Source organism: Hyla sarda, chromosome 2, assembly GCF_029499605.1.
Source record: "Hyla sarda isolate aHylSar1 chromosome 2, aHylSar1.hap1, whole genome shotgun sequence".
Classification (NCBI taxonomy): domain Eukaryota; kingdom Metazoa; phylum Chordata; class Amphibia; order Anura; family Hylidae; genus Hyla; species Hyla sarda.
In genome coordinates this window covers 385,062,510-385,075,865 of record NC_079190.1, presented here as the reverse complement: position 1 = coordinate 385,075,865, position 13,356 = coordinate 385,062,510, and the positions used below count along the sequence as shown (strand labels likewise).

The following is a 13,356-nucleotide window of genomic DNA, read 5'->3' as shown; positions in this document are numbered from 1 at the left end:
ATTTGAAGCCCAATTTCTCCCGATTCAGAAAACACCCCATATGGGGGTGAAAAGTGCTCTGCTGGCGCACTACAGGTCTCAGAAGAGAAGGAGTCACATTTGGCTTTTTGAACGCAAATTTTGCTCTGGGGGCATGCCGCATTTAGGAAGCCCCTATGGTGCCAGGATAGCAAAAAAAAACCACATGGCATACCATTTTGGAAACTAGACCCCTCGGGGAACGTAACAAGGGGTTAAGTGAACCTTTATACCCCACAGGTGTTTCACGACTTTTGCATATGTAAAAAATTTTTTTTTTTTTTACCTAAAATGCTTGTTTTCCCAAAAATTTTACATTTTTAAAAAGGGTAAAAGCAGAAAATACCCCCCAAAATTTGTAACACAATTTCTCCCGAGTACGGCGATACCCCATATGTGACCCTAAACTGTTGCCTTGAAATACGACAGGGCTCCAAAGTTAGAGCGCCATGCGCATTTGAGGCCTAAATTAGGGATTGCATAGGGGTGGACATAGGGGTATTCTACGCCAGTGATTCCCAAACAGGGTGCCTCCAGCTGTTGCAAAACTCCCAGCATGCCTGGACAGTCAACGGCTGTCCGACAATACTGGGAGTTGTTTTGCAACAGCTGGAGGCTCCGTTCTGGAAACAGTGGCGTACCAGACGTTTTTCATTTTTATTGGGGAGGGGAGGGGGGCTGTGTAGGGGTATGTGTATATGTAGTGTTTTTTACTTTTTATTTTATTTTTTGTGTTAGTGTAGTGTAGTGTTTTTAGGGTACAGTCGCACGGGTGGGGGGTTCACAGTAGTTTCTCGCTGGCAATTTGAGCTGCAGCAGAAAGTTTGCGGCAGCTCAAATTTGCAGCCAGATACTTACTGTAATCCTCCGCCCATGTGAGTGTACCCTGTACATTCACATGGGGGGGGGGGGGGGGGACATCCAGCTGTTGCATAACTACAACTCCCAGCATGCCCGTTGGCTGTCGGTGACTGCTGAGAGTTGCAGTTTTGCAACAACTGTAGGCACACTGGTTATGTATCACTGAGTTTGTGACCTAACTCAGTGTTTCACAACCAGTGTGCCTCCAGCTGTTGCAAAACTACAACTCCCAGCATGTACGGTGCATGGTGTACGTTGACTGCTGAGAGTTGTAGTTTGCAACAGCTGGAGGCACACCGGTCGTGAAACACTGAGTTAGGTAAAAAAAAACTCTGAGTTTCACAACCAGTGTGCCTTCAGCTGTTGCAAAACTACAACTCTCAGCAGTCACCGACAGCCAACGGGCATGCTGGGAGTTGTAGTTATGCAACCAGCAGATGCACCACTACAACTCCCAGCATGCACTTTAGCTGTTTGTGCAAGCTGGGAGTTGTAGTTAGACAACAGCTGAAGGTACACTTTTCCATAGAAAGAATGTGCCTCCAGCTGTTGCAAAACCATAAGTCCCAGCATGCCCATAAGGGAATGCTGGGAGTTGTGGTGGTCTGCCTCCTGCTGTTGCATAACTACAGCTCCCAGCATGCCCTTTTTGCATGCTGGGAGCTGTTGCTAAGCAACAGCAGGAGGCTGTCACTCACCTCCAACGATCCAGACGCTGCAGGTCAGTCCCGCCGCCGCAGCTGCTCCTGGGGCCCCGATCCCAACAGGGGCGCCGGGGATCGGGGTCCCCAGCACCGGGGGTCGTCTTCCCGCACCCGCTCACGTCCTCCAGAAGAGGGGCGGAGCGGGTGCGGGAGTGACGCCCGCAGCAGGCGCCCTGATTGGTCGGCCGGTAATCCGGCCGACGAATCGGGGCGATCGTGAGGTGGCACCAGTGCCACCTCACCCCTGCAGGCTCTGGCTGTTCGGGGCCGTCAGAGACGGCCCCGAACAGCCAGTAATTCCGGGTCACCGGAGACCCGATTGACCCGGAATCGCCGCAGATCGCTGGACTGAATTGTCCAGCGATCTGCGGCGATCGCCGACATGGGGGGGCATAATGACCCCCCTGGGCGATATGCCGGGATGCCTGCTGAACGATTTCAGCAGGCATCCGGCTCCGGTCCCCAACCGGCTAGCGGTGGGGGCCGGAATTCCCACGGGCGTATGGATACGCCCTCGGTCCTTAAGGACTCGGGATTCAGGGCGTATCCATACGCCCTATGTCCTGAAGAGGTTAAAGGGGCACTCCACTGTTCAGCGTTTGGAACAAACTGTCTCATAGCCTCTGAGTATGTCTCATAGCCCCTGAGGACGTGGTTGGTACCACGAAACATGTAGGGGAAACATAGCTTGTGTGGTTTTAATAACAGCATATGGTCCCCAATCCCCAGACATACTGCAGACGTTCATACACAATACTATTCCATCTAGGAGAGTTAAATTGATATTATAGGGACCATGCTGGTAATTTTAATACACTTTCTGGACCTTTTAATGAGCATTAATAAAAGTGATGTTTTAACACACCTAAAATTCTATAGGAGGGGGATTATTAGTTAATAGGGGTACTGTGTGTGGAAATTGCATTTTTGGCCCTTTGGTGGTTTTTTTGGTACTCAAAAATTTGATGGAAATTTTTTTTTATTTAACTAAATTTATATTTTTTTATAACAAAATGTTTATAATTTTTTAATAAGTGTGTCACTTTTTTTCCTCTATTTTTAAATTTCTTAGGTAGTACTACTACTCCCAGCATGGAACACACTGTTCCATGATGGGAGTAGTAGTACATGTACTAATAGACATATCGCCTGATGAGATCGTCCATAATATAGCAGAGATGCGGAGCGGCTCTATACAGCGCCAGTATAGATACAGCTCCAGCCAGTGATGTGAATAGAACATCACTCATTCATATTTTCCACCCAGAGTGTGGATTGGCCGAATGGTTGCAGCCAGTCACAGCTCTCAGAGGGAAATATGAATGAGTGATGTTCTATTCACATTACTGGCCGGAGTATAGTGCAGAGATGTGAGTGCTGCATAGAGCCGCTCCGCATCTCTGCAATATAAAGGACAATCACAGCGGATGTCAGGAGTGATACCTGCTGTGATCTTTCCTTAACTGCAGGTACTACTACTTCCATCATGAAACAGACTCTGCTCCATGCTAAGAGCTGTATTACCTGCATTAATAGACAGAAAAGTGTCACTTCTGACACCTGTTGCGATCTGTCTGTTAATGCAGTTAAGGAAAGTACCTGCAGTTAAGGAAAGATCACAGAGGATGTCACTCCTGACATCCGCTGTGATCCTCCTGTATAATGTATAGATGCGGCCGCTCTTCTATGGTCCCCTGCACTGACGTATATATACACACCTATTCATATTTCCCACAGAGAGCTCTCAGCGGGAAATATGAATAGCTTTATATATACGGCAGTGCAGGGGACTATAGAAGAGAGGCCGGCCGTATCTATACATTATACAGGAGGATCGCAACGGAACACGGGGCGATCTGTCAATTAGTACAGGTACTACTACTACCCCCATCATGGAACAGTGTGTTCCATGCTGCAAGTAGTAGTACCACCTAAAAAATAAAGAATAAAAAGTGAAAAAAAACATACACACACACACTACATTTTTATTATTGTAGGCTACATTTTTAGTGCCCTGCCCGCCCACATAAATTGATCTGTTTAAAAATTTAGAAAAATTTTGTTATAAAAAAAGATAAATTTCGTTAAATACAATTTTTTCCATCACTACGGTATCTTTTATTATTATTTTTTTTTTTAACGGTACCCTACGGAATTTTATTAAAAAAGGTATCTCCATCACTTTTTTGGATCGTTAAAGTCCAAAAGAGAATAAAAACCGCCTGAAAAAACGCCAAAGTTAAAACCCATATGGTGTTTTTCTTGTCGTTTTTTTTTACTCCCATAGACTTCTATGGGAGAAAAACGCCAGTGGCTCAACATGCTGCAATTTTACAAATCCGCCAAGGAGCTGAAAAACGCCAAAAAAGTGAAAAACGCCAAACTGAAAAACGCCAGCTAACATCTTGCCGCAGCGTTTTTTGGCCGAAAAAACACCATGCGGCAGAACTGGCATTTTTCTTGGTGTTTCCCCGTCCCCCCCCAAAAATTTTTTTTTTTAGAAGCTTAGCCTTAATCACATCAGATGCAAGCTTTGCTGCATAGAAACTGTACTTGAATGCACCTAGTCCATCATAATAGAGCTCTATAAGACAGTGTTTTGTCATCTATATCCACTAAATAGCTAATCTGCATTTAGCTTGAGGCTATTATGCATATGTAAATGTCTTTTTGTTTTTCAGAATCAATGCTGTATTTGGATGGAAAGCGACATTTTGATGCAGTTTTGCAAAACAAAAATGATGAAAGCCAGAGCTCTTAAACAATGGGTACTACAAATACAAGCAATACGGAAACTACTTAAAGAAAGAAAGGTGTGCAACTCAGTCCCCCACAATGCCTTCCAATATGTTTAGTGCAATTATGTATATTCATTTTGCTGCTTTGAGAACATTGATTGTAACATAACATTTTTTTACATCTAAATGCTGCCTTATTATATACATTACATGTGTTTTTATTTCAGCTGTATTGGTTTATATAATAAAATATATTTTTTTCTTTGAGGATTTATACAGCTATTTATTTTACACCCTATATGACGCGGCATGGTGTTTCCACTCGCTGGCTCATGAATATTCTTATTGCTTGGTCTCCTGGGGTGGTCTAACTGGCTACAAAAAGTCTACAGTATTTAATAAATCCCTTGGATATAATTTGGGGAAAGGAATATGCCGTGGAACAATGTATAACAGTTTGGTAAAGATTCCCATGCACTTTTTTTTAAACCAATTTGTATTAAATTTTAAAAGTAATTTTTACAAAACAATTACTACGCCTTTTCTAAAGATGATGCACAAGAAAGCCTGCAGTTTGCTGAAAACAAGTAGACTAAGGACATGGGTTACTGGAACCAGGTCCTGTGGCATGATGAGACCAAGATCGCTTCTCGGCCTTTTGGCTAAGATAAAGTGTAGTATCTGTTCTTATCAGTTTTTCATGCTGGTGTACGGTGACGCCGGTATGGGGCTGGTGGGGATGGGTGCTGCATGGAGGATGCAGGTGTACCAGGGCTTTCCAGGGCTGGTTCTGAGGAATCAGCTTGACGGCTGCCCCGATGTGACCTGTTCCCTCCGGGTCTCGCCATGAGGCTGAGAGGGTCTAGAGCCGAGGTACTTTTGTGCCTTGGGGAGTGGTGACCCCGAGGTGCCGAAACTCACTGGGAGGATAGGCTCACTGAGTTGAAGCACGGGCATCATAATCTCTTGATTCCCGGCCTTCTGGCTAGGATCAGAGAAATTTTTTATAGATCCGTCCGGATGTCCGGGCAGTATATCTGCACACATTCACTTATTTATTTCTTTTTTGTCACTGTGTCACTTTTTGCGTGTTGTGTGTTCACAGGATTTGTCAGGATGCGGTAGCCCTTCTGGGTGTCCCTCCTGGTGGTCTAGGGGAGGTGTGTGTGGCCATTAGGTTCCGCACCTCCCTGCAAACACCCCGGGTACTCCTGCTTTGGCAGGGTACCTACCGTTATCGGCTTTGCAGGCAGATACTTTGGCTAACGCCAAGGGGGATGCCGGGAGCATTTGTGGTCCCCTAGTAGCTTCGGCGAAAAGGGACATCGAACCTGGAACCTCGCAGGTACCTTTTGGTCCGGAGGTGAAGGGTAAGGTTTGTTGGGGGGCCTCTCTCCTATCGGAGAAGGGCTTGCGATAGACCGCATCCTTTGTGCACTTTTTTTAGTGTAACACGTTTGCACTTTTTCTTGCACTTTGGGTGAATCGAGCACGTTCCTCGGCTTTTAAAAAAAAAAAAAAAAGATGAGACCAAGATAAACTTATTTGGTTCAGATGGTACTGAAGCTGTGTGTGTGTGTTTAGCAGAGCTGAGTGTGCAGGTACTGAAGCTGTATGTGTGTGTTCAGCAGAGCTGAGTGTGCATGTACTGAAGGTGTGTGTGTGTGTGTGTGTGTTCAGCAGAGCTGAGTGCGTTGTTACTGAAGACGTCACGAGGGGGGTGGGCGTGAGGTCACAAGGGGCGGCCCTGAAGACGGAAGCCCGCACACACATCGTTCAGAACAATAACTTCTGGACACTGGGGACCGGAGCTCTGAAAGGGAACGGAGTACCCCTTTAATGGTATGGTCCCACGTAGCGTATACACAGCAGGAAATAAGCTGTGTACTTTTTTCATGAGTAGACACAGAGGGCTACCTGGCGGCAGCCCCATTTATGCAACAAGGTTTGAAGGCGGGGCCAGAATGTCGACGGGACTATGCGCAGGCCCACCTCAACTCACACGTAGGGCTGCTGCCGGTGTCTACTCATAAGAAAATATGCAGCGGATTTGCTGATGTGTATACTCCAAGTAGGACTGTACCCTGAGTGTACGTTCACATGGGTGGATGTTTTGCAAAAGAAACAAAAACTGGTGTATATACACACACACAGTATCCCCCTCATTTAATGCTGCAGATTTTAAGCTATGTTCAATAATTGAAATCTGCAGCTTCAAATATGTGCAGGATACTGTAAGGGTACCCTTAGGGTAGGGTCACAAGTGCCGTATTTTGCAGCATATTTTCCCACCCATTGAAGTCAATGGGTAGCAAAATCAGTTGCAGAAAATATGCAGCAAAATACAACACGTGTGACTAGGGTTGCCACCTTTCTTGCAAAAAAAATACCGGCCATGCTAATTTGCATAATTATATATGCGTGACATCAAAGGAAGCTTTGCCCATGCCTATACACGTTCTGTCACGTAATGGCACAGGGGGCATCAGAAGGAGATTAAAGGAAAACTGTCAGCTTTCTTCCCCCTCACTAACAAACTGTACTGGCTGGTAGTGTGGGGGACGCTGATCAGTTTGATCCTTACCGTGCCCAGATCCGCCGCGCTGTTTAGCCTTAATCTTCTATTTTCTGTATATTCAAATGAGGTGCTAACTGGCACTCTGACGTCAGTGCCGGGCCGCAGTGCCGCCCAGCTCATCAATATTCCTCCCCTCTCCATTACAGAGCGGGGAGAAGAGGGAGATGTAGAGGGAGGTGAGGAATATCGATGAGCTTTGCGGCGCTGCGGCCTGGCACTGACATCAGAGTGCAAGTTAGCACCTCATTTGCATATAGCGAAAATAGAAGATTAAGGCAGAACGGTGCGGCCGAACAGTACTGCTGGTTAGTGCGGGGAAAGAAAGCTGATAGTTTTCCTCTAAAATGGCACAGGGGGATCAGAGGGGGGCAATTTAAATGGCACAGGGTGCATCAGATATGGGGGATTGAAATGGTACAGGGGGATCAGAAGGGGAGGTTGAAATAGCACAGGGGGATCAGAAGGGGATTAAAATGGCACAGGGAGATCAGAGGGGGAATTAAAATGGCATAGTGGGATCAGAGGGAAGCAATTGAAATAGTGCAGGGGTGGGGATTGAAATGGCACAGGGCCCCTTTGCCATTTCAGTCCACCTCCCTCCCTCCTTCCTCTGGGGCCATTTTAATTAATTAACCTCATCATACCATACTATGCATTTTAATTTATAGTATCCCCCCAGCTTCTCTTGCAGGCAGCGGCACCGATAGTGACAAGTGATGTCCTCCTGCATGGCTCTGGGCGGAAGAGGACGTCACTGCTGCAGCTCACTGATTTAAAGTTGCTGTGGTGCAGTCTGTACAGCATCTCAGGCCACGGCCACTTCGTACAGTGAGCTCCTTAAAAGGGGTACTCCGGTGGAATTTTTTTTTTTTTTTTTTTTAAATCAATTGGTGCCAGAGAGTTAAACAGATTTATAAATGACTTCTATTAAAAAAAAAAAATCTTAATCCTTCCAATACATCTTATGGGCTGTATACTACAGAGGAAATGTTTTTCTTTTTGGACTTCTCTGATGTCATGACCACAGTGCTCTCTGCTGTCCATTTTAAGAACTGTCCAGAGCAGCATATGTTTGCTATGGGGATTTTCTCCTGCTCTGGACAGATCCAAAAATGGACAGCAGAGGTCAGCAGAGAGCCCTGTGGTCATGACATCAATGAAATCCAAAAAGAAAAGAATTTCCACTGTAGTATTCAGCAGCTGATACGTACTGGAAGGATTAAGATTTAATAGAAAGTAATTTACAAATATGTTTAACTTTCTGGCACCAGTTGATTTAAAAAAAGAAAAGAAAAAAAGTTTTCCACCGGAGTACCCCTTTAATGAAAAATATTGGCCATTGCATGGCCAGTATCTTTCATATGAAATTATCGGCGGCAACATAAATACCAGCTCCGCCAGGAAATTGCCGGCTGGGTGGCGACCATACGTGTGACCCTACCCTACCGGTTGGGTGGCAGTGTGGAGGAAAAAACAAGAAAAAAATTTAATGTATAGCTTCCAAATCGGCAGGTCCAAAAAAAAAAACTAAAGGAAATGAAAGGGGAAAACTATTCCGGTGTGGGAGTTTATATAAAATAAGTTAGTCCTTTGCTGGGATTCTGTGTTTCCTTAGAGCAGTGGTCTCCAAACTGTGGTTCTCCAGATGTTGCAAAACTACATTTCCCGGCATGCTGGGAAATGTAGTTTTGCAACATCTGGAGGGCCACAGTTTGGAGACCACTGCCTTTGAGCCATATAAAAGAGAACTATTGCTGAGAGGAAGGATTGCATCAGCTGTAGTGTGCAGCCCCATCTCAGAGCGAAGGATAAACTACTTCCGGTTCATTCGATGTCACAGAACAGCGACCACAGCAGAATGAATGAAGACACCGACCTGCACTGCACGGCTCTCTGAACAGTACCCGGCGCTTACAGGGTGTAATTAGCTGGCTACAGGCCTTTTAGCCGTGACATCACCATTCGTCCACCAATCACTTGTTAGTTCTACCCCGGAAAATTTCCCCCAGAAATCAAGTGGAGGTGTGGAACGCAGCTCGTACCGGAAGTAAGTTCAGTGAGCATTCTGGGATTGCCTGTAGTTTGCCAGTGACTTCCTCTTCAGCAAGATGGCGGGCGATGAGTCGGGAGTGACTCTGGGGCAGCCTCACTTATCCAGGCAGGATCTGAGTTCTCTGGTGAGTTTTCCTGTATTGTGGGGCTGTACTGGCCGCCGAGACCAGGGAGCTGCTAAGCCAGTGTACGGCACTGAGCATGGCGCCTGGGGGACACATGACTGCACCATGCCGGCTGCTGGGCTTATCTCCTGCCTCATGGGCTATCGGGGTCCGCAGGCCCAGTCATTGTGAGCAGATCCCAGCACCATGGTCTGCAGGTTATAGGGCCCCTCTCACCTGTGTACTGATGGGGACGGCCATATGATGTGGACATGACATAATGGTGGGATTAGCCTCACATCACTGATCAGTAGGGGAGCAGCCTCCCACATGATGGAAGGTAGGTGGCTGCAGACCTGAAGATGGGCCCTATTGGCTGCGGCAGGCCTGGCCCCACATGTCCTGTCACTGAATAGGGAAACTGCAAGAATATTAAACAGTTTCCAGCTCTGACCAATGTAACAACAACTTCTAGCAATCACTGCGCTTCTGCCTAATGGTGGTATGTTCAGTCAAGGACATGACAAGTCCCCGGTCGCCATGGCAACTAGACTTTGTTGTGCCTAGGTTTTTTTTCTCAGCCCTTTCCTATAGTAGCACTATATAGGGGGCCGGCACTGTAGTGTGTACTGGCGATCCGGTGAGTTACTGGGCTGTGTGCGAGTGGACGGCTGATGCGTCTACATGGAACATATAGTGTAACTCAATATGGCAAGGAAGACAGTACATATAACGCACTCACCCGTTTCATGCCAAAGAAGAGGTAACTTTATTCCAGAAGTAGCATGGAATACAGGAGTTTGTGTCGGGAAGAGGAAGGAAGTTCAGCTCATGGAACGACTGTCCCGTTTTGCGGGTTCTCCGCTTGGTCACGCCCCAGGGGCGTAGCGTGGAATACAGGAGTTGGGGTCGGGAAGAGGAAGTTGAGCTCTACCGAGCTCGTGGAACGACGGTCCTGTGGAATGACGGCCCCGCTCCGTGGGTACTCCGCTTGGTCACGCCCCAGGGGTGTAGCGTGGAATACAGGAGTTGGGGTCGGGAAGAGGAAGTTGAGCTCTACCGAGCTCGTGGAACGACGGTCCTGTGGAATGACGGCCCCGCTCCGTGGGTTCTCTGCTTGGTCACGCCCCAGGGGCATAGCATGGAATACAGGAGTTTGGGTCAGGAAGAGGAAGGAAGTTGAGCTCGTGGAATGGCGGTCCCGTTCCGTTGGTTCTCCGCTTGGTCACGCCCCAGGGACGTGACCAAGCGGAGTACCCACCGAACGGGACCGTCATTCCACAGGACAGTCGTTCCACGAGCTCAACTTCCTTCCTCTTCCCGACCCAAACTCCTGTATTCCATGCTACTTCTGAAATAAAGTTACCCCTTCTTTGGCATGAAACCGGGTGAGTGTGTTATATGTACTGTCTTCCTTACCCTTTCCTATAGTGGTTTGTCCAAACAAAAAAAATATGCTTTCACCTGTGTTTCTGCGCTGATCGTTCTGCCTCCAGTCGGCTCTACAGTGTTATGATGGTGGCAATCAGCAGCCTCGCCAGTCATGCTGTGTACTCAAGAATACAGAGCGTGACTGCTGAGGAAGAATGGTGGATCAGCGTGGGAGCGGAGGGGAGTAGAACAGTATCTTTTCAAAGCTGAGGGGAAACTAATGATCGTGACACACATGGAGCTCCTAACTATTTTGCTGAGCAGAATGATATATCATTTTGTGGTAAAAGTTCAGAGAACTCGTCATTTCTTCATGTAAATCCTTGTGTATTCTGAATGTAAAAGCAGAAGCAATATCACGTCAGCACCACAGCGGACGATACTGCACTACGTCCTAGGGCTCCGCTCAACTGACCTGGTCCTCGATGTGTGGGGTGCAGCAAACAGCAGTGTTCAATTGGCATCAAATAGAAAGAAGAAGCCGCACTCACTGGTCCCGGGGAACAACGTAGGTTTAATTCAGAACTTCACGGCATACAATCATGTGACACAAGGAAATCCGAACAGCAGCAGGTCAGGATAGCGGGGAAGTGGAAGGTGCAGGGGCGTGAACAGTGGCAAGGAATCGTTTCACATCAATCAATGACACTTCATCCGGCCTCATAAAATTATAAACTATAAAACTTTGTTTATTTTGTGATAAGGAGGAGGCTGCTGGAAGTGATGTCTATAGCTAGAGATGAGCGAACTTACAGTAAATTTGATTCGTCACAAACTTCTCGACGGTTGCTGACTTTTCCTGCATAAATTAGTTCAGCTTTCCGGTGCTCCGGTGGGCTTGAAAAGGTGGATACAGTCCTAGGAAACAGTCTCCTAGGACTGTATCCACCTCTTCCAGCCCACCGGACCACCTGAAAGCTGAACTAATTTATGCAGGATAAGTCATCAACTGCCAAGCTGAGAAGTTCGTGACGAATCGAATTTACTGTAAGTTCGCTCATCTCTAGCTATAGCATTACAGTGAAAGGGGACACCAGTATATAGATGAGATAATAGCAGTTCCCTTCCTTGTGGAATTACCTCTAAAGAAGGTCACAGAGCATGCTCAGAAACCTTTCCCATTCATGTCAGCTCAATGGACAGCTCCTGTCTATTGTTGCCTATGTCCATTGAGCTTACTGTAAAGCATATATCTAAATGCTGTTAAGGGCAGGAAGAGGTAATGCAACATGCAGGGATGTGGAATTTGTATCGCCCAACGCCCAGTACATGCAGTTCCTGGCAGGTAAATGTTTCAGGTCCTTAGCCCTGCTTTTGGCAAACAGGGCCGGAGCCGAATGCCTCCGACAAGCACGGCAGCGCTCACGGGAGTATGGAGCGGGCTCCTGACTCCAGCCCACTCCGTACTCTGCAGCTTCCAGCTGATTTCAGTAGTAGGGGGCCACCGCTAATAGCCAGCATGCGGCGATCCCAATTGCCACGGCTGGCTATTATCCCCTTAGATTGCTGCTGTCAAAGCTGATGCTCCCTGGTGGGCTTGTGGGGTGGATTTTTGTTTTTTGTTTCGGAGAATATGTTATGGAAAAATTAAGATATCGTTATAGTAGGTATGGCTATTATAGGGCGAGCAGGAAAAAAGTGTAAAAGCGAAAAATGTCCCGTACAAGTGGATCGTCATGAGGGACAAGTAGATTTTGCTCTGTTTTAGTCCCGTGGACAAGTAGTTTATTAAATTTCCACATTCCTGAACATGTAAGGACCTATTTGCTCTGTTTCGAAATTTGGTACTGTAAATGGGTCCCAAACTGTAAAGCATTGTACAGAGCTGTAACAACGTAGTAGATTAACCTAGATACAGGATAGGGAGATTTGTCTAGCCATCTCCATTTAGGTCTTGGGAAAACACCTTTAACCCCTAGACGACATCTGGCCTGCCTGTCCGCCCTGAAGCATTAGGGGACTATGAAGCAAGCACAGGAGCTGCGCTTGCTTCATAGAGGTGAGTGACAGCTGCTATCAGTAGCCAGATACTCACCGCTAATGATGAGCGAGGGGATCCTGTTGCTTCCTGTTATTAACTCTTTTTAGATTGGTATGAATCACAGGGTGTAAAGTATTAAATACTACATTCCTGTTAGCTAAAGGGGCTCATCGCCCCCCGAAAGCCGAAAATGCAGATACTTGGTCACATCATATATTAGAAAAAAAATGATAAAGTCCCTTCAAAACAGTCCCATTATTAGTACAATAGAAAAACTATCACATGGGTATTGTTTCAATCATATTGATCTACACAATAAAGATTACCGTATTTATCGGCATATAACACGCACCCCCATTTTAACAGGGAAATGTAAGTAAAAAAAATAAAATGTAAAATAAATGACTTGGACTAAATGCCACATCATCCCTCCCCCCCCCCAACTTCGTTTTCTTCTGCAGCTCAGTTTGATCCTGTCCCCTCCAGTGCCACATCATTCCTTCCCTTTTAACAGTCCCTGTGCCACATTTACCCCTCTCATCGCCACCCCCCATGCCTCATCATTTCCCCCTGTCATAGACCACCACTAGCCATACAGACATTAAGCATTTAGTGCCTCCTCCCACCATCATTTCCCCTGTCTCATCATCCCCCACCCTGTCTCATCATGCCCCCGATCATATCCCCCCACCCTGTCTCGTCATCCCCCCACCCTGTCTCGTCATCCCCCTCACCCTGTCTCGTCATCCCCCTCACCCTGTCTCGTCATCCCCCTCACCCTGTCTCGTCATCCCCCTCACCCTGTCTCGTCATCCCCCTCACCCTGTCTCGTCATCCCCCTCACCCTGTCTCGTCATCCCCCTCACCCTGTCTCGTCATCCCCCTCACC

General features: G+C 46.9%; 2 protein-coding genes and 1 pseudogene across 5 annotated transcripts in view; all 3 read left to right on the top strand.

Moving 5' to 3' along the window:
- ACOT9 (acyl-CoA thioesterase 9) overlaps positions 1-4,569 on the top strand; it is a 40,556-nt gene extending 35,987 nt beyond the window's left edge. For all 4 annotated transcript variants that reach the window (XM_056558575.1, XM_056558578.1, XM_056558576.1 and 1 more), the window contains one exon: positions 4,265-4,569. In XM_056558575.1, the coding sequence (XP_056414550.1) occupies positions 4,265-4,344 (80 nt within the window). In that variant the 3' untranslated portion in view covers positions 4,345-4,569. The remainder of the gene's footprint in view (positions 1-4,264) is intronic.
- A 394-nt stretch (positions 4,570-4,963) lies between these two features.
- Positions 4,964-5,073, top strand: LOC130359836 (U2 spliceosomal RNA; annotated as a pseudogene).
- Positions 5,074-8,851: 3,778 nt separating this feature from the next.
- The window catches only part of EIF2S3 (eukaryotic translation initiation factor 2 subunit gamma), a 30,173-nt gene continuing 25,668 nt past the window's right edge, over positions 8,852-13,356 (top strand). The window contains exon 1 of the mRNA XM_056558580.1: positions 8,852-9,076. Coding sequence (XP_056414555.1) covers positions 9,008-9,076 — 69 coding nt within the window. The 5' untranslated portion in view covers positions 8,852-9,007. The remainder of the gene's footprint in view (positions 9,077-13,356) is intronic.